The sequence below is a fragment of the Aythya marila genome, assembly GCF_965140915.1.
Source record: "Aythya marila genome assembly, chromosome: 1".
In the NCBI taxonomy this organism is placed as follows: domain Eukaryota; kingdom Metazoa; phylum Chordata; class Aves; order Anseriformes; family Anatidae; genus Aythya; species Aythya marila.
This window is the reverse complement of record NC_139042.1, coordinates 80,792,897-80,815,424: the sequence shown is the minus strand read 5'-3', so window position 1 is coordinate 80,815,424 and position 22,528 is coordinate 80,792,897. Positions and strand designations below refer to the sequence as shown.

General features: G+C 38.7%; 1 protein-coding gene across 3 annotated transcripts in view; it reads right to left on the bottom strand.

Annotated features, from left to right (window-relative positions):
• CDKL5 (cyclin dependent kinase like 5) overlaps window positions 1-22,528 on the bottom strand; it is a 130,649-nt gene that overhangs the window by 58,589 nt on the left and 49,532 nt on the right. For all 3 annotated transcript variants that reach the window (XM_082779582.1, XM_082779584.1, XM_082779583.1), the window contains exon 4: window positions 199-244. In XM_082779582.1, the coding sequence (XP_082635708.1) occupies window positions 199-244 (46 nt within the window). The remainder of the gene's footprint in view (window positions 1-198; window positions 245-22,528) is intronic.

The following is a 22,528-nucleotide window of genomic DNA, read 5'->3' as shown; positions in this document are numbered from 1 at the left end:
TGCCCAAAGTTTTCTGGTTTGAGTGTATAATACAGTCCCTAGGCAGGTATAAAGGATCAAGTGCCTTGAATATTCACAGAGTTAATAAATCATGATCATTTAAAATCACGTCTTGCTATATTAGACTTCTTATTTGAACTGGAGAGATATTAACAAGGTAATTATTGACATGAAAGATTACACAGCAGAAAAGGTTACCTTCACTGTCTTTGAATTTCTTGATTGCCACAATCTCATGTGTCTCCTGTAAAGCAAAAGCGAACAAAATGAAATGAGCAAGATTTGTTTTTTTTTTGTTGTTTTTGTTTTTTGTTTTTTTTTCCCTGTTGGTTTCATCCTGCTCCCCAAGCATCAGAGGAAAAAAGAATAAAAAAGCATCCAGAGAAATTTGACAATGCCAACCAAAATGAATAAAAACTTGGTAAACATCTCAGCGATCAGGCTAAATGAAATACAAAAACCCATGTACGGACACATCACAATTAGGAACCCCAGCATGAAAAATAAAGTTAAATATCCAAAATTAATCTTTAAATACCTTGTACCAGGTACAAGGTATTACATTTTCAGTGGTTCTTCCTGTGATTCTTGCTGCTTAATTATTCTGAAAGTCAAACAATCTTTTATCTGACCAAAGTATGAGTACGTGTGCTTGTCCTTGTGAACTGAAATGAAAATAATATATGAGGACATGACTAAGGTTTACAATGAGACCTGAAGTAACCTGAATCCAGTATTAGGATGCCAAAAGCTTTTGGGTTCCAAATTTCATGTATCTGCAGAGAATGTGATTTTGGGAAGATAAATTCTCCATACTTTCAAAAAAAAAAAAAAATTGTCTTCTAGTAATTCTCTATTCTCACCAAACATTATCATCATAGGTCACATTTTTCTCTTCAACAGAGACACTTCTCATGTGAACAGGACTGCGTCTGGCCAAACGATTACATCAGTTCATATGATGGTGCAGCACCCAAATTTTAAGTAAGATGATGAGGAAGAAGCTTTAAGGCCACAGCATATGGGGGATGTGAGCAGGTAGGCAGTCAGCTACCAGACTTATTTGAGAAGCTAGAGCTACCTTACACACCTTTTCCAAACTTCACACTTTTCAAAAATATAACTATTTCCCACTATTAACAGCACACAGAGGCTTCATTGGAAAAGAGCAACAAAAAAGTTAATTCCTCCTCAAACATCTGATGACATGTGCATAACTGGTTACTGAACAACACAGACATCTATTCCATTTTTAACTTCAAATTGTCGCAACACCTGTAAAACACCTGATGCCATTTAAAATAAAAAAAATGGAAAGACTACTGTAGATACTGAACAGTCTCTAGATGAAAATCAATACCACTGCAAATTTAAATAAACAAACAAATGAAAACTTCAAAACAATAAGTTTGCATATTCATCTTATAGCTGATGGCTGGGAAGTATTAAAAATAGAGTGAACTTTACCAGGCAGAGAACTGTGTGGTTTGTCCAAAACAAACGTAAGGTTATAATACGTATCCATTATTTGCGTGTTTAAAAATGATCCTTTGACCATCACTCATAACATCTATCAGAAAAACTGGGAAGTACTGTGTTGCATATTGATTTAAGTGGCCAAACTCCATGTAATTCACATTGAAGAAGGGTAGTTCAGTACATGCTACAAGCTTTAGAGAAGACGTGCATTACTCTTTTGCTACCAAAATCTCTTTCATATAGACTGGTCTAATCTGAAGGCCATTACAGGAATTCAGCTGAGATACTATGAAGGTCCAAGAACCACACATTGCTCAACCAACTTACAGAACAGAAAAGAAATGGATGTCAGAACTGAGGCAGTAATATGCATTTCAGGTTTGGAATGACTCTGAAAGGCTTGTCTATAGCTTTTATGTCAAATGCTGTTCCAATATATTTTTGCCTCAGGAAGCTTACAAACTGAATGGTCTAAACTAAACTGAATGGATTACTGTACCTACAAAGTTGCAGTATTGATATATTTATTAACTCCAACTATAATAACAACAGTAGTAGGAGCACTATGAAAGAACACTGCTAAAAGGGTGAGCTTATTTAACTCATTTGACTTCTGGTATCTAACGTTAGGTACTTTGGCTAATTAAGCCTCTGAAAGGTTGTTCAGAAAAGGAGCACTGTAATTGCCCTCAAAAGACTCTACTGACTGTAAGATGTTTAGACAGTGTGCACACACCACTTTGCAGATGAGCCGAATTCATCCACTACCATTTTATTCCTTTTTCTCTTGAAGGAAAATAAAAATTTGTAGATATTTTGGCAGCCATTAAAATGCTGTATTTTCATTCTCAAAGTAATGGCTAAGTCAACTGAAAGAAACATAGGAATTAAAAGTTGTTGCCTCACACAGACAGTAGTTCTGCACCATTCAAAAATATATAGTCCATGTGGCTCTGTGCCACTAGTCTGCTGATCCTGATGTATATAGTGAATGTGATTACTTTGGATGCATTAACAACATGTTTGGAAAAAAAGTCATCCAGACAGTTCAAAATACTAAAACGTTGAAGAAATTTTCATTTGAAAAGCCTTAACAATTGTATTATTCCATACAACTAATTAATATTGTCATAATGAAGTAATCAAGAATTTATATATAACATTAATTCCTTTTGCTTTGGAGTTCCAGGAAATTAAATATCCTATCTTAAAAAAAGAAGAAAAAAAAAAAAAAAAACACAAAAAAAGAGTATTACACTTAAATAACTTGAAATGGAATAAGAACAGAATGAGAGTAGATAATTGGTGCTTTGTGGAGCTACATGAGTAACATCTTCCTCCTCCTTAAGCTGGCACATTCTTGTCTAGGATTCTTGGAGAACCCATCATATCTAAATGGCATCCTCTAGGAATCAGTTAGTGATGAAGCAGTCATGACAAAGCTAAAATGGACCATCACTGAAGACTACTGTACAAAGATCTTTTTAATGTGATGCACCTGCTTGTCAAAAATTCTTTAACTTCCCCAAGACTTGAAGCACCTCCAGAACAGCAGGGTTTGGGAGTGCTGTCAGGCAGAACAGAGAATTGAAGCTCAGTGCAGGTTTCCCATTTCCTGGCTGAGTGCTCTAAACCAATTCAGTAATTTATATGAGGTAATATAAACAATAGGAGCTCCTCACTGATCAGTTTAAACTTATTTCCAAAGGAAAAATGCATCTGAAACATCCTGTTTGCCTGTTTCTCCATTTACCATCACCACTACTAATTCTGAACTGGATGTCAAATTTCAACAGAATTTTACAGAGAAATTCGGGTGTTAAAAAAGACAAGTAAAAACCTGTGAGCTTTGTCAGCTGTACATATAATATCCCTCCTTGGTGGAGGAAAGCAGTAAGAACTCGACCTCCATACATTGTATGATGCTGCAGATGTAGCAACATATATAGACTATGCTATGAACTAATGCTTAGCTGTTGATCCACAATTGTACATATTGTCACACAAACTAAGATTGAAAAAACAGAATACATTTTGGATACGGACCAATTCTGCAGGTATATAGTATGGTGGTAAGAATATGCTTACTGGATTAGGAGACAGATGATGGAGCTGTCAGATGATACGGGCCCTACGTGAAGTTTCAAGCAAGTGACAGACACTAGCAACAAAGCAAACAGACGCCACATTGCTAACCCCTGAGAAGATCGACAGAATCAGGGATACAGAGAAAAGCAGAACTTCGAGCAACGAGGGAACTCCATGGAGAAAACTCAGGCTTCTGTAGGAATCTGATCTTTACAGATCAAACTAATACTTGTGAAATTAACTCTTTACTTTAAAGTTGTTTTGGAAATCTCATCTCTTTTATGGATATGGCTCTCTTCTCCTCAAAAACATGTCAAGTTGCAATTCTACAAAGTAAAACTAATTCTCTAAAAATACCTTTTTGCTTTTCAAGTGTTTTTTTTTTTTTCCCCCTTTTTTCAAGACTTTTTTGAAGCACAGAGAGAAGAGTACAGTTAATATAACATTCAGCCTGTTTGTGCACACCCTCTTCAGACAATAGCTCAGTGTCCAGCTCCTGGCATGGAAAATTCTCATATCCAGTCAACGTACTGTCTAGGTAAAACAAACAAACAAACAAACAAACAAAAAAACTTACAAAATATTACCATCTTAATCAGCACTGATTGATTTATCATAAATGTCACATTTGTCATTAGAAACATTTTTAAGCTTTTGCCAAGCTACCCACAGTGCAAGCTCAGAGATGTAACAAGCATCACCGACTGCACGTAAATCAGGTCCTGAGGACATCTTCAGACACTGCTCTGACTCCACCTGCATTCTGCCTTAAAGCACTGCTACCTCTAGGCAATACATTCAGAGCAGAGGACAGCATCCTGCCTTCTCGAGACTTCTAATAGCAGGAGCTGGCAATTTTGCAGATATTACTTTTAAAATCTTGGTGACTATCTTAGATTCTTCTGTGTAAATTAAAGAGACATGCAAAACGATAAATTCAATTTATTTAAAAAATAAAAAATAAATGCCACTTTTAAGTACAATGAAAGTGCTATGTAGTCTTGGATACCCAAAAGACTTTGGGAATTTCTCTTGAGAAGTGTTTCTCAGTTTTTATCTTACATTTTAATTTACTTACTTTTAAAAACAACAGTTGGTTTATCTATGAAATATCACTCTTAGCATTGAAGGACTTTCAGGAAATTACTTCCTAATCCAAACAGGTTTGTTTATTTATTTATTTATTTATTTATTTATTTATTTATTTAAAGGAAGAAACAGATCTCCTGGTAAATAATGAAGAACAGTATGTCTGAGCTTTCAGAATGCCTTTACTTACTGGAAAATTGATTAGAATTTCTCCAACAGGTACAAGTGAGAATCTACTTGAAAAGAAGCATCTAGAATGAATCAGCACAAATCCATTCACATCTCATGAAAGCAAAGTGTTATTCGCTAACCAGCTAAGTGCTGGAGAAGACCCTTAATGGAACAAGGATTTATATACTTAACGTGCCCATTTTAAAGAAGATGGCCACACCATCTCCCAGGTAAAGAAGAACAAGATGAGGAGCTGAGAACACTGCAGCTGTAGGCCCGAAGGGTGGTGGGGTTGGAAGGCACCTATCAGCCATCCCCAACATCCCCATCCCCAACATCCCCACACCCCTGGAGATATTCCAGATTTCCTTGTTATCCTCCAAATACCCCTCAGAATCCACCCAGGTGGGATCACGAGCAGCCTGCTGTAGCTCTGAGCACTTAGTAGGAGGCACACCCGAATCCTGAGATGGGCACATTACAACATACGCGTTTGATATTCTTTGACAACTTGAAAGCCACCAATTCATGCTTTTTTCCCCTCCTCTGCTTCCCAGCAAGTTACAAAGACTGATCTCAGCCTCGCAGCCTAGTCCCTCCAGCTTTCATCTAAGATCAGCAGAGGTGTACAGGGCGGTTCAGAGCAGGCCTAAAGACACGGTGCATAAATAGAGGATCCCCTTCCCCAGCCTCCAAGGGAAGCCCGGGGGGCTGAGTGCTCTCTCGACTGATGTCAGTCCTGCACAAATTCTCCCTGTGTTCTTGTTCTGCATTATGCTCAATGCTGGGTTTGCATAACCAGCGGGAATTAGCAGTTTCTTGAACCCGAGGTTATCATGTTAAAATTTAAGCAGCCCCACAGCCCTCAAATATTACCCTGAAAAGAACACTGAAGGAAGTGTTTGCTGCTAACTACTATGCTGATGATAGTGGTTAGCACTGAAACTTTTCTTCTTCCAAATGGTTTTTCATATTTATTCACATTTCTCCAAGCAAGAAAATAAGCATGTATTCCCAACGAATCTGTACAACAGTATAATGAAAAGGATCTGGAAGAAAAAGGCAGCTTTTAAATACTATAAATGCAGCTATTTTTTCTTTTCATGGTAAACCAGTATTATTGCAGCAGTTTTTGTTTCAAAATAATCTGGGCTTCATTTTGTCCTATTGTAGCACTACAGTAGCACTAATCCCTATCATTTTACAATTTGACAGCATTGTTTAATCCCAACCATAGATGTAAAACGGAACCCAAATTCAGTACGGAGCTGTAAAGTTTCTCTGATACTGAAAAATCAGTAGTCATTTAAGGTTCAAATCCCAATCTTCTTCCAGTTCTACTTCATTTTTTTTTTCCTGTTAAGTCTAGAAATTGTGAAAAAAATGGGTAATAAAAATAAAGCTATTTATAAATAGGTTAACACTACATTGGGCAACGACTAGGATGTTTAATTACTTTTTATAATGTTATCTTAATACTTGGAATACAAGTGATAATGAAGTAGGGAAAAAAAAACAGTAAGACAAGCTGTACTCTATGGCTTTCTTTAAGGTACTGCTGCTGCCATAAACGCAGAGACCATCAGGATGGATGTAATTACACTATTTTCATAATTATTTGTTCTTAGTAATGTACCAAACCTTCCTTGAGCACCTGATAACTCAGAGTTGGTAAACTTATTGAAAAGTTTTTTGAAACAAACATCAATATGGAAGTCTTATCTTGCTCTTCAGTTTTATTTTTTCAGCTTTGAGCATCGAATCAGTGTGATTGGGTGAACTTATGAAGTTTACTTTGCACAGTTCAAGCTTTAAATCTGAGAACTTTACTTGTGCAAGTGATACAGCCTATTTTCTTCTGCCAAACATTTTTTATCTGGCACTTTCACATTTTAAGTATTTGGCCAGACATTAAGACTATTCTTATCAAGAGTTGGACAGGCATTTTTCTTTTAACCTGTTTAAAAAAAGACCTACTGTGAACCAAGACAGGCTTGTCAAGCAGGTTTCTTAGGCTGAAACTCTTCAGGCAGAATCCAGTTTCAGATTGAGACATCTGAATTCAGGTATGTGCATGGAGCTAGGTGTTCAAACTTCTACTACAAACAGCAGAGCTGGAGAGTCTCTCCAGACAAGATCCTGTAACCCTAAACATCAGCATTTGAGATTTCCTAGGTATCTAGGTATACCTTTCATCTCCCCCAGTAGCATGAATTGAACTCTCTGTTCCTTGATGAGCCATCCACTCACTGCAGCAGGAGTTTAGACACTTGTACAGAACCACACATACATACCTGAATTTCTATCTTAATCATGTCAACTGTCTACATCTACTACCTGTGGGAGCACATTAAAAGAAAATGAAGTCCCATATTCATCTTAAGTATGCACAGGTGTCCTGGTTTTGGCTGGAAGACAGTTTTCTTCATAGTAGTTGGTATGGTGCTATGTTTTGGATTTGTGATGAAAGTAATGGTGATAACACACCGGTATTTTAGCTGCTGCAGAGCAGTGCTTACACTAAGCCAAGGACATTTCAGCTTCTCACACTGCCTTGCAAGCAAGCAGGCTGGGATGCAAAAGAAGCTGGGAGGGGACGCAGCCAGGACAGCTGACCCAAACTGGCCAAAGGGATGTCCCACACCACAGGGTGTCATGCTCAGCTATGGAACTGGGAGGAGTTGGCTAGGGGCGAGCTGCAATTACTTGGGGACAGGCTGGGCATCATTTGGCTGGTGGTGAGTAATTGTGTTGGCACCAACTTTTTCTCCCCTCCCCTCCCTCTTCTTTCTTTCCCATTAAACTGTCTTCATCACAACCCACGAGTTCGCACATTTTACATTTTTCAATTCCCTCCCCTCATCCTACTGGGGAGGGAGGGAGCAGACTGCTTGGTGTTTAGCTGCCTGCTGGGTTAAACCACACTGTGAAATGCAGGGAAAATTGCATTTGGATTTTCCAGTCATAAGTAAAATCAGTTGGAATACTGTTAAAATAATAGTTAAAACAAACTTTCTCTTTTCATCAGACACCTCTCAATCTGCACAGCCTTTCAATGAATCAAGAGATGCCCTGCTGCAAGGACTCAGTACCTTCAAGTGCTGCCCATCTGGTCCCATGGACTTGTTTATCTCAAGTAATTCCTGACTCAGTCCTCACCCACTGCTGATAATTCATCTCCTTCCTCAACCCTTTCACTAAGCATAGAAGCAAAGTTGGCACCAAGCACCTCAGACATATCTGGGTTTGCTGTCACTGAATTGCCAGCCCCGCTTAGTAGTGGGTCCACACTTTCCTTGTTCTGCCAACCTAGCAACAGATGTGCTTCTTGCTGCCCTTGCAAATCTCAGCTTCAGCTGAGCTCTGGCTTTCCTGACACCACCCAGATGCACCCAATCAATGTTGCTATATTCCTCCTTTTCAGCCTGTCCTTGATTCCACCTCCTGTATACTTTTTTTCCCCCCTCTTGGAGCTCCATCATGAACTCCACTCCCTGCTCAGCCAAGTCAGCCTGCTGATCAGTCTACCTATTTTCCTGAGCACTAGGATGGACTGTTCGTATGCTCAGAGGATGCTGTTAAAGGACTGCCAGCTTTCCCTTGCCCTTTAAGTTGCCTTCCATGAGCTCCCCACCAACCAGTTTCTTGAATACTCTGTTCAAGGTCTGTGCTCTGTTACCTTCTGCCTCAGTTCACTCATGAAATTTGAATGAGAAATGCCACCTCTGTTTTCTAACCTCAATTCTTTGGCTACTTCTTCCTCTACACAACTACAGCAAGTTATTTGTTGTTGTTTCCCCCTCCCCAACAATACTGTGGCATTTAGAAAAAGCTATCTTTTTGCTCTTTTCTCTTCCCCTGCCCCAACAAATCATGAGACATAGTTGCTGACTACACTATGCTCTTATCAAAGCCAAGTTCTAGGGCAATCTTATAACAAGAAAGTTCTATAGGTGCAAATTGGTACTATACTTGTCCTCATTTTTTAATTAGTTTTAGTATGATAAGGTAGGATTATTTTTCTTGATATTTCATTTATCATTCCTCCTCACTTCTGACTCTCTCCATGAGCCTGATGGATGTTACCCATAAATCCTAAATCAATGCTCTTTCCTACTTCCCTTTTAATTTAGCTAATTTTATTTTATTTTTTAATTTCCAGTCTACATATCAAAATGGGTTTAAATGGACATCTTCGTTTCTTCTCAGTGTCTACACTCAAGTTCATACAGAAAGAAGGGCTTAAGGGCTTTTTCTTCTCCAGGATCAGACAGACTGCACATTCTTTGGCCAATAAGGGAGAAATTCTTGTCTCTTAACAATATTGCCATTCTGCTCTGCCAAGCATTTAAAACTGCATTCCTTTGAGAAACTGTTTCTTCTTTATAGAACAGTATCTAGGATTCAAATTCAATCCAAATTTCTTTAAAAAGGACAGCAGACAAAATTCATACCTCAAACATACACTAGGTTTACTGATCACTGTCACAGAGGTTGGAGGAACCACAGAGGTGCCAAGGTGTATGGTAATGTAAATGTACGTGAGGAAATAAAGGAAACTGCATCCAAGGAAGACTTCTGTCACTACTAAACATATGAGGAAAAAACTGCAGTTACTTAGACTTCTTCATAAAAATAGCATTTCTTAGATGTGCAGCACAGAGGTAGATTCCGATTTTGGAGCTTAATCGAGAAAGAAGCTTGTAGATTCACTTCAGGTCGTTTCTACAGAGTCCAAGGACTTCTCTCTATATATTTTTTCCTTTTTTATATAAAAAAGGAAAAGTTTAAACATCACACCAGCTCCAGGAACATTTAAAAAATTGTTTTTTGTTTTTTTTTTTTTTTCATCTCTTCTTACAAAAATTACCCCCTACCAGTAAGACTATCTAACACACAACTCTTAGATGTTGCACACGCATACACATGCACTTTTGAGCCAGGAAAAAAAGACTTTATGTTCACGGTGAAAGGTTGCCCCAATATGACAAAAGAATAACTCTTGGCAAAAGGGGAAGGTCTCACCATCTTTATTATGTCTGTCTGAGATAATTTTCTTCTGAGTGGCTGGTATGGTGCTGTGCTTTGGATTTAGGATGAGAATAACGCTGATAACACACTGATGTTTTAGTTGCTGCAGAGCAGAGCTTACTGTAAGGCAAGCACTTTTCGGCTTCTTGTGCTGCCCTGCCAGCGAGGAGGCTGGGGGTGCCCCAGGAGCTGGGAGGGGACACAGCCAGGACAGCTGGCCCCAGTGACCAAAGGGATATCCCGTACCATATGGTGTCATGCTTGCTCAGCAATAAAACTGGGGGGGTTGGCCAGGCTGCTGCTCAGGGACAGACTGGGAATAAGTTGGCAGGTGGTGAGCAATTGCATTGTGCATCACTTGTTTTGTATATATATTTTCCCCTCTTTTTCTGTCCTATTAAACTGTCTTTATCTCATCCCATGAGTTTTACCTTTTTTCCTATTCTCTCCCTAGTCCCACTAGGGGGAAGTGAACAAATGGCTCAGTGCTTAGCTGCCTGCTGTGGTTAAACCACAACATCCCCAAATGTGGAAACAACAGGTGGAGAGGAGGGTAAAAGAAAATGCAGAATGAAGACCTGACAGCCAGGGAACACAGCAACTAAATAGTCTAGGAAGAGCAGGCAGAAAAATGCAGACTGAAAACAGATTAGAAGACAGAGCTGAGAAAAGGAAATGGGACTCAGAAATTAGTATACAAATAAGATAATCAATCTGTGAACATCTACAATTTTACTGGAATCCACCTTTACTGAAAGCAAAGGAATGGGCGAATTCAGAAATAGCTACAAACCCACTGAAACCACAGATGAGTCCCATTCCACAGAGTCCTGGTATGTGCAGAGGATGAAGGCAACAGGCTACCAGCTACACCATATCAAATACTAGAAGCTGACAGCTGTGTGACAATTGCGTGGGTCTCCATATGGTGCTCTATGATGAATTTTGTATTTGAGGAGTCTGGAAAATTATGTGCAAAAAAGTAAGTTTATCACAGCATATATAAGCAAGGCAGTATTTGAGGGGAAAAGGTAACGTTCTTTTATTAGAACTGCTGGTATACACGCGAAAGAAACTGAAGCCCTTCTTCAGGTCCAAAATAGAAAACGCAATCTCCCAAGCTAAATTTAAACGGAGAACAAGTATGCTCTGTGTTTAAAAAGACCCAATACATCTAGAGCAAACCTCAAACATTTCCAAAGTGCAGTCTATCTTGCTAAGAGTTATGTACCCAGTATGTGCTATCAAGGCTTTCCCCACAGCTAGTGAAAGCAGGGGAAGGAGAGAAGATTCGGCCAAAAGGTTGCCAATTTTACCCAGATGGTATGAATTGCTTTTTGGGGGCTGGAGTCTCAATTTACATAACTGATCTCCCTCGTTTACATAAGACCTACGCACTGAAACAGTGGGTGAGATTAATTCCACCCAAGCTACTTGACTTTGCAACCCTTCTGTCTCTGGATGCTTTATTTTTTCCACACACGTACAAACACACACATTTTTACAGTACAGTTAGAAATAAAGTGATTAACCTCAGATATATTACCTCCTCTGTATCAGGAGTTGCTGGGTTTCACTGCTACACACCACAGACCACTGGATTGTATTTGCAATATACAAGCTAGTAATACAAATAAAGTATTCCCAACTGTGCTACTGAAGTAAGAACATCTCCATTGCCAATGCAACCGTACAGCATCAATTCTCACATCCCACAAGGCAATCTGGCACAGCTAGCAGCAAGACCAGAATTTCTGAAGCTCACCCATCTTCTTTAACTTGCATATTGGACAATACAGCACACGTTCTCCAATCAGTATATGCATAAAGCTATAAATATCTCCTCTAGAAGCTTTCTATTTCTTTTTCCCAGTATAATAGAAGGTATTACCTGAGATCAATAAAGCTTTAAATAACAGGCAAAGACAGCCCCATTGGAAGTAGCTATTATTCTTACATTAAGTTTCCAGGAGGATGTTACAGGTTAAGATCCTTGAATAAGACCTCAAATATTTATGTGAAAGGTTGCCATAAAAAAAAAAAAAAAAAGTTTGGATTCAGAATGTATGTTATATATTGATGTCCCAGAGGTGTACTTCTCAGAATACCAAGGCACTGTAAGATTGATCTAAATGGACATGGAAGAACAAGTAACAATTGGAGGAGCTTTGGAAACTTTTACTCCCCAAGGAATTCAAACCTTTCACTTTGTAAAATTACTTGTTAATATTTAAAAACGATACTGTTACTTCATATTTGATTAAGGAGAAACAAAACATTTAAGATTATTAAAAAAAACAAAAGCTAACTAAAGCTGTACAAATAAGCTTGAAGCTGCACTGCATTAGGCTGAACTAGTTGTAGATATATACGACGAAGCTTCTTCAGATAAAGGTTGTCTTCTGTCCTCTGTAAACTGATGTAGCAGCAAGCATTCTGCTCACGTAGAGCGTGAAGAGCAGCTCTAACAGCAGTTTCTGTTTTTTCAGCAGTTTTCATGGCATTCATGCTTGTACTACCTCTGACTTGGTTTTGTTATACCACAGTTCCAGATGTCTAAATTTTAGTTTCTATTTTTTAAAACTACACTACATTAAAAGGTTAAACATCCAAAGCTCTGGGTATGGTAAGTATTATACAAGAATGTTATCAAGGAAATCCATTAATTACTTTAGAACCAAGTAAAACCATCAAAAACAAAGAAGTCTCCTAACATAGATTTCATTCATGTAGTATGGTGTGGACAGACAGCTATTGCCATCTCCTCAAAAAAGAAAAAGCTCTTGCAAATTTGTTAACTGTTAACCTACCCTATACCAAAAATCAAGAGGAAAAAAATCCAAGCACAAAAGATCCATGGACCTAATTATTCCTCTACATTTGCCTTTACAAATTTATTCTATGCAAGATCACATCCCAGTCAGACAATCTCAGAAGGTGGTATTCTCTCTCATTGAAAAATTCTGCATCTTATTGTTTACTGTAGAAACAGAGCTGTCAAAGAATTTAAGTAATTCAAAATTATACACATACCTCATTTTCACTTTTTCTTCTAGCTCAGAACTGCTAAAAAAATGCCTTCCTTCACACAAACATGTTTAGGGAAAAAGCACATGATGCTTTAGCAGAGAGGGTAATTTTTCAGTACTTTCCTGAACCATGACCTTAGGATGAAGACATGAGTGATATCTGAGAAAATATAATCAGAAAACTTCAGTTGTGAAGTATTTTCTTCATCTTTTGAGTTGACACTTGTATGCTCCTGCTGAAAACTTCAATAAAGCAGAATCATTGCCATTTGTACTTCATACTGAGACACAAGCATCCACCTCTGCTCATCCTCATGAGGATAAAAAGGATCAGCATAACTAGTGCATGTAAAATTCTGCTGATGCATCAGAAGGAATGGGCTAGCATTGGTTTTCACAACAGAGCAGAAGAAACCTCTTGATGTAGCTCATTAACTAAAAAATGTGCACGTGTGCTTACAGATGCATTTCTGTATGGCTCTGTACATGTACACATGTGAAATCAAAGGGATGTTGGTCAAGCACCAAAAGAATCTTCAAGCAGTATACATGGAAAAACTGTCAATTTCACTGACATCTGTGATGAACAGAACGTAAGAAATACTATAGACAGGCTGGTCTCCCTTGATTTGCTTCTCTGAAACTGAATTCACCTGGGAGATCTGGTCATCCGAGGAACCTGGATGAAGGATATGGAGGAGGAAGGGGCTACATCCTAGAATTTCTGAACAGAAATATGCCCAAGATTTTTGATTATTATTATTATTATTTATTTATTTATTTAGTCTGCTAGCATTTGTGGAATGGATTTTGTTTGGCCTCCCATAAGCCTTCCTAAAAGTCACTGGTAACGTTCCTGCTGATTCTTGTTAGCTCCCTACTTAGTTCAGATTCCTCCTTGCTACAGCGCTAATAGCATTGGAAGCATGAAAGACTTACAGAGTTCGAGCAGGTTCAGAACCCAGGCCGCAATTCCACCAGATACTATCTTGTATACATTTCTTAACATCATTCTTAGCTAGCTGATGCCTTGGGGGGGGGGGGGGGGGGGGGCGGGGAAAGGTACACAACACCCGGATGAATTTTTCACACAAACAGTCACAGGAAATTTGATCCTGTAGAAGTAGCTAGTCAGTTTTACTCCACAGATGGCATTGCCTGCAACATATTTCTGTGCATAAACATGGCACTACTCCATCTCTGTTGGAAATGTTAATTGATTTCAAGAAGATAGCTTGCCTCCTGGTCAAGATGTGTACTGTCAGAAAAGGAGGTAGGTGTACAACCAGCCAACCAAGTCCTTTCTTGATCCTATATAAATTCATCTTTCTACATCTCTGCACGTGATTACAATTATGACACCTACTCCTGTGATACCTGAAAACCTTGCAATCAAAAAAAGTCTAAAAATTAAAAAAAATACTAGATAAGACAGCACCAACACTAAGCTTTCTCTCTCAAAGCATTTTATGATCAACTGATACTCGGTTGTTCAATAAGGCAACACAAGGCTATGCTGAGAACTGGAAACAGGACACAAAACTTTTCAGAGAACAAACGTTCATGCACCTTGTTTCTGCTGCAGACATGCAGCAGACCAGAATAGGTATAAATAGGATGTTGGGGGTGGCACTGCGAGAGCACGAACATGTGCAAAGAGCAGCATGCAGAAGAAATTGCACAAAACTCATTTTTTTATTGCTGAGGAAAACTGTTCCCAGGATGGTGCTCCAACCGTAAAATTGAGGAAAGCATTATGCCAAGCCCAGAAGGCTGCAGCACAGCTGATTGCAAGCAGACCCTGCAGGCAACAACAGGAGGATGGCAACTAGGTTGCAGCTTACAGCATAAACTTGCCCTTTTCCCCTTGGCCTGAAAGGGAAATGTTACAGACACGTATTTCAAACAAGAAAAAACAGGAAAATGACTTAATATTTATGGAAGCCGAAATACTTAAAGAGTGAGGCTAAGGACCAGTCCATAAGGAGGACAAACATCCAAGTACAGCATGTGCAAAAGATGTAAGAACTAGTTTGTCATCACCATAAAGAGAACTCCAGAGATGCAGCCGTGACTTGACTGCTAGCAAACTTTGCCCTCAATACTTCACACCGGAGATTCCTAAATCCATTGGGAACACACCTCTGCACCTGTATAATGGGGGTATGAGGGGATGAGATCCATGAAAGAACGAGTGGCAGTGGGAATAATTATTCCCCTTATAGATTCTGCAGGTGTTCACCTTCCCCTTCTGTCAAATACGCACTTAGCTTTGTTACACTAGTATCTGCATGCCGTAGTACTCTACACAAATTAGTATTCACATTGAGGACAAAATGGAAGATGCTTTATCAGTTAAGGTACAAACAACTTTAAAACAAAGAGCAGCGTTGGTATCTGCTTCCAGTAACAAGTTACCTGAGCTACTCAAAAACAATCCCTCACTTTGCTGTACATCTTGAAACCTGGATTCCAAAAAGTAGCTGATTTTTTATAAAGGGCAAAGTTAAGGCATTATGTTGTAGGGTGGTAGGATTTCAAATGAACTTATGTGAAGATTGGTCTCACCTAGCAACACAAGCTAAAAACAATCCAGGGATAATATAATAAAAATAGAGACTTTGTAAATCTGAAGTTGTCATATGTTGTGTCCCCCCCCCACCCCCCCCAATTAAACTAAAAGAAGCTTAAATATATACCCTTTAGAATAAGGAATGCTAACATAAAATTGGATTTCTTTATCAAAAGTAAGGAGCAGATGAATTGAGCTTTATTGCCAAGGTGCACCTAAATATAGCAAATCAAAACTATGTGTTCCAGAGAGTTGTAGTCTTATAAAACACATATATTACTTTCTGCTATCTGTACAGACAAGTAGCATAAAGAATGCTTGCAGTTCTGTACAAACCTGTAACATCTGCTGTGAGCTGAAGGAAACCTGCTAAGTCCTTCCAGACAGAAGCACTGAGCACTCTGCAGTCTCAACAGTATCACCTCTGCTCTAGAGCTCAGACTGGCCAGCCGCTGTATCCAAAATGCTTTCATCATCATACTCTGATGCCAGGCTTGTCTAATCCCTTAGGCTTTTAGCTGAGATCTAACACCATACAGGGTACGTGCAAATACTAACTTCTTTTGCAGGTATTTTTACCTACACAAACATTTGAAACAGTTTTAATGTTATAAACCAAAAATACTATCCCTTCTTCCCCGTTTATTGTTATCCCATTTTTGAGTGAGAAATAAACACTGCTATACCTTAAAAGGAGTACTTCTAGTCAAAAACACAACCAATGATTTCTAGTCAAAAAAGAAAAAGAGTTTCCTATATTTTTAAAAGGGCATCCCACCAATTAGAAGTTACACAAAACTATGTAATTATGTAAAATAACTTTAACCAGGCCATTCAGAAGGACAATTTACTATTTAAAAACGTACTGCAATCCTTTCTGATGAAAAATAATTGTACCTAGAAAAGCCTATAGTTTCTAAATAAAGTGAAATACTGGGCAAGCTTCTGCTATTTCTGTCAATGTTTTACCTTCACTGTCAAGTGTTCCTTTTCCAGAACTCCTAGTCCAAAAAAAAAAAAAAAAAGCTTTAAATTCACAAAACAATTAAGGAAATAATGTAATTGGTACATCCAAGATACTTATCTTGTGTGGTAATATTTTAGGTCAACTTGGTTTCTACAAATAATTTTGAAAACCAGCCAGATGATCCAGATCCATCCACCTTTACCATAGTACATTTAATACTGAACTTCTCAAAAACTGAATTGTGCTTTTATTGGCCTTTATTTAAATACAGTGTCCAGAGATCAGTGATTAACCTAGCTTTCTTAGAGCTGCTCGCATGTCCTACAGAAGTTTAAGAAGTCCATAAGAACCCTTCAAAAGACAACTAGACAACTAACCTAAAATTTAAAAATTCAGCTTTTTTGCATCAAGTATGCTACACAGTACTTTGCAATTTGATGACAAGACTAAACTATAATCCAATATTCAAGCAACTTCATACTACTACAGATGTAGTTCTGTAATTAGCCATATGTTGCTGCTTCTCCTATACATTAATTTTCATTATCTATGAATTACCTAGCCTGCATCACCAGTTTCCTAATGATCCAAGTCCCTACATCAGGTCTTAAATCCTCATTTCTTCTTATACAGCTTTTAAGAAATACTGCAGTCAGGTTCATAACTTTATTTTTTCTAGTGTAGTATATTCTTTCTCGCAAAAAAATGAAAAATTTACATGGACAGTTTTGCTTTGTATGTTTATGACATACACTTAAATTTTCACTGACAGTGCATTAGAATGAGATACAGAACTACGAGCTGTTCGCAATTAAAACCATTAGGGGCAGCCACACAACACACTGCTGCAGGTCTGAATATGTTTCCTGTATTAATCCAGGTGTGATGATATGCAACCCATTTGCAGATGGAAGCTACTACTAAGGAGCTTGTCTATTTACTGGCAATCTTCCAAGGAAAAGTGTTATCTGCAATAATAAGCAGCAATCCTTCATTTAAAAAACAGTACCCATAGCAGGAATTCATGCAGCCCATTATGCACAAGTCCATCAGAAAGACACGCCATTCCTCTAAGAAATAAAAGAAAAAGCATCACAGATGTCAGGTTAATCTACAACGGTTAATGTGACAAAGAAGCTGGAAGTGTGACTAAAAATACTGATCTCTTCTCCCTCTCCATGTAACAAATCACTTATCTTTGACTTAAGTCAAGAGCCACCAGCAACACACTTCACATATCCTTGCCAAGGCAAGGTGTACTGCTGCTGCTATTTTTAACTTCGGCTTATATGCCACTCATACCGCAACAACGCGGGTAACTGAAGGACAAGGTGTTAGATTATGTATTTACTCCTGCTCCCTCTTCTTGTTTGGAAAATCTTGTGCAGCATCAGGTCTCCCCGCACTCAGCTTTGCACTGCAGGAATGCCATTACCCAATGTCCCACTTAAGCCATCCCGATCTGTGGCACTGCGAACACCACCCTCACACTGCGCTGCTTTGAATTCAACCCTCCTGAAAACAAGAATCTTAATATCTCCTCCTACACCGAATTAGCTTTCTCTTCTCCGAAAGCTCTCATCTTTCTCCCACACCTCCCATTTCTAAAATAGGCTTTGGGGAGGAAAAAAAGAGGGAATGCCATTTTTGAATACTGCCTACTGCCGAACATCTGAGCAGCATTCATTAACATGACAAGCACCAAGGTGGAGGCAACGGGATGGAGTATCATACAAGGGCCCTTTCTCACAGCTGCCTGGTACCCTGTCATAAAAGACTTAAAGAGGGAAAAAAAAAAAAAAACAACTGCAGACATGATCGCAGCACCGTCCCATTGAAATGACTACAGACAGACTGACAAATGTCAGCACTAAGGCACCTGTCTTCCACTAGTGCCACTAGGGTGTTTATTTCCATGCCTGACAAGTAGCCAGCTGTCCTTTCAAACCAGGTATCTCAGCAATTTGAATTTTATCCTCCATTCTTGACAACTGTCTGATGTTTGAAGCAGTAACAGTACATACATGAATCTTCCATGCAATTAAAAAAAACAAAAACAAAACAGGTTTTCACTGATATCAGCATTTAAAATTTACAATATGATGCTAATTTGATTGTTTTGCCCTGCCATAGGGAACTGAGAAGGACTATGGAAAAAGCTCGGGTTCAGGTATAGACAACGCATCAATGAAAAAATGAAAGCTTTAGAAACTTTCAACACCATATTAGCATCTACCCTGCAAAGCTAAAAGAGTTTATCACATGCCATTTATCTACAGGTACAGAAAAATGGTTCCTGAAGTGAATTACCACTTACCAAATTCGCCTCTCACTGCTGCACTCAAATGCCACGGAAAGTTTCCAAAAGAAATAGTATAGACCTAGCATTTCAAAACAGAGCTCTGTAAGGAATTCAGGAGGTTATTCATTGCCTAATGGTGAAGTTGAAGCAAGTGGTTATCAGAGTGATAAGATCTGCAGCACTACAGCTTGCCTAATAGCTGTATTTTCTTTGCATAAAACTCAAAACAACAGACCTCAACTCTGTTACTAACATTTACTACTGGCATACACCATTTACTTCAAAAGCTTGGCGTAATTTCACCGTATGGATTTCACACAAGTTTCAGCACAAAAAGCATCAGGGAGTTGTGCTTTAGCCTAAGGAACAACATTAAGTGCAATAATCCTCCATATGCACGCTACCATTACTGGAAGAAAACGGTGCACTGTACAGAGGTTTGCCCTTGACCTTGCCACACAGCCAAACCACACTTGATCAGTAGGGAAAAGTCAGCAATGCTGCCTTTGATTTTACTCGTAACTAAAATCAAAGATCAGCAAAATTTTTGAGGATGAAGCAGAGGCAGCAACAAGGTATCACGTTTTCACCATTACTGTTGCCATCTGACGTATAAATCAGTAGGATTTGGCAGTGTACTTTTTACCCGTTTTTAGGTGAAGGATAGCCAACTCTAAATTGATGGCATTTAAAAAAAAATTGCATAAGGACAAAATACTTTATACAGTATACAGAAATACCAGTTAACACTTCAAACACTACACATGGACAAGTAGATGACAAAGGACGGGTTGCTTTAAATATGAGATACAGTTATAAAAAAAAAAAAATCAACACCACTGCTGGCATAATCTGTGCTAGAATATTCTGATGATAATTACTTCCCAGTAGCACCGTAGCAATTAGAGGCTGTGAATACCACAGGGATTATCACAACATGCTTGTCCTGTTGTTACATCCTTCCCTTCAATATCTGTTGTTTACCTCTAACAAAGCCACTTTTTACGATGCTGAGCTGAACTAAACTCATCCAACTCAAAATGATTATTCTTAGGTATATCAGGGTAATAAACAATAAAAGTTTGTGTATTAATCAGCTTTCAGCTTTAGTCTGAAACAGTACGACTGATTGCTTCAAAATGCTCCTGACATAATTCAGATTTCACTGAGAAGTCCTAATCTTGAAAGTCAATTGTATAAGAAAAAAATATTTAAAGCATGCTTTGCATGGAGTCACTTGCCACACAATGCTAAATGCTTTTCAAGGTTATCTTTTATTGCTTACCACTTCAGTGTGTTTTCGATAACTTTTAACAGCAGTAATTTCACATCTACCTTCAGATTATTCATTAAAACGTTGAATAGCCATATGGTACCTACAATCCTTCTCTATCAAGAACAGACAAAAAAAATACCTCTCCTTAGCTCCCTACTAAGAGACCTTAAAGCAACTGTCAATCAGCCAGTTCTTATATCCACACAGCCTTAAAAACCTAGAATTATACAGAAAATTTTATTAAAATCTTGTGCAGTTCTCACTCATAAGTGAACTGTCACATACATACATAGCTTCCTTCAACTCTACATGATTTGAATGAAGAAATCTGGTTCACCTGACAAGACCTACTTCCCACAACTCTATATACTGCTTTTTGTTCTTGATTAAGCAACTTTTCCATAGCTAAGCATTGGAGTAGTGTGAACTCAAGCATCTTTTGCTGTCTAGATACAATTTCTGAATAAGGGCACAGTCCTTTAAAATTATCACAGTATTAGAGAAGTATAGTAAAATAGGAACACCAACAACCAGAAGCTTTTGAATCAGCACAGCTCATCTTCTGGGGCTCAAATACCAGACAATCCTAGTTTCTTCTCTAGCTGAGTAGCTGAAACCTCCTAATACCTCCCTCACATTGAGGATTATAACATTAAGGGGAAAAAAGGAAATGCAGCCATCATTAATTTGCGTTCATTTGGAGAACGTAGATTTTTTTTTTTTTAACTCATTATTTAATTTCTCAATAATCCAAACAGGAAATACTGTCAAAACAGTAAACCAAATTAAAAGACAAAGAGTTGTGTAGAAGATAATACCAAAAAAATAATGTTGACAATAAACCCTAACGAAGACTATTATTCAGCCCAAGTACTTGGCTTAGCACATGCTGGAGAGCTACAGGAGCCTTGCAAGCCACATCCAAAGCAAGAGTTTCAGTAGTGTCAACACACTGCAGATAAACACAACTTCTATGAACACTTACTTTTTAATTCTGTCACTAAAGGGAAACTTGTCAACACAAGAAGAAGGGTCGGCAGTGAGAACAGTAAGAACATCAATAACATCAGCAGACACATGAGTCTGAGAAGGGATTCTAACACCTACCAGTCAAATTCAGAATTTGATGTCTATGATAAATATCAGATGCACTCCAAATTTCCTATGAGCATGACACTCTTTCCCTCTGGGAAAGCAACATGACCAGACCAAACTTCAGATACACAAATGCAAGTGTCAAGGGAAACAGGAGGAACAGGGAGTCAACCCTGATTTCTGCAACTGTGCACTGTTATCCTAGAACTGTTACCCCAGTGAGATCACTCCTTAGGGTTACACATCATGTGGTGGGATAGGCTGCATGACTGGTGCCATGAACAGATGCATTGAATATTTCAGGAAGATGAGCTAAGAAAGCAGGGAGATTCTTGCAAAGGAGAGGCTTGAAGGCAAGGACATTTGCTTTGAAATGTGGAAGAAAGCCAAAAGTTTTTGCCTGAGGGTTAGAGGACTGAACAGCAGAAGTGGCATTAGGGTGGACATCTGTTTCAAAACACTTGTTCAAGAAAGCAAAATAGGTAAAATATTTTTAAATAGAAGCCTTACAAGAAATTCCAGTTTTAACAGGGGACTTTGAGCACTCCGTATCTGCTGAAAGGGCAATACAGGATGCCTATAAGGAGATTTTGGGAAGATGCAGAAAGCAGTTTCTTGGTAACCCATCAGTGAACCAACAGAAACATGAAAGTTTCTGAGGTACATGGCCTCAGAGGCAGTGACAACGTGCAGTCATCCTGACCAGAAGACCGCAGTACATCAAGGAGTTAGTGATCCATGTCACAGCTAACAAGATTTATGCAAAACAGAGACCTGAAGGCCTGTGCTGAGCTATGCTGCAGGTACAGCTTGGCCTCCAGGTCTGTGGTGTTCTGCATAAATCCCTTGGCCACAGGATAAACTCAGCCAGCTCCTCGTACAGAAGGTGCCTGCGGGCAGCTCTGACTCTGTACTTGTGATTATGACACTTGCATGCCCTTGCCTTTATCTAGAAGCACAGCAAGAAGCTCTCACACAAACAGCCATTCTGTTTGACAGCAGAAATTATTAATGGAGTTGTTTTCTTGTAAGAAAGTCCTGTGGTAGCTCAAATTATGACAATGGCATAACCCCTTCTCCAGGCAGTCTGCACAGCGTGCTACAGACCGATCAGAGGCCCCTTTGACACTGCACAACTCCAGGTTCCAGTATCTCATGGGATGTAAGATTGTCTCTATTATTCTCACTTTCTTTACATGGTTAGGCTTAATATATATCATTTTAAATGATACTATACAGAGCATGAGTGCCTTTCTCACTGGGGTTACAAGGGAACAGCATCCCTGATGTCAAATGCCATGATATAGGGGAATTCAAGATGCTGGAAGAACTGAACAAGAAAAACAGCATAATTACAACCTTGGACCTTCAAAAGGTTTTATCCTTATTCAAGATTCAAGACCAAAAATATTTACTCTTATTCAAGGAT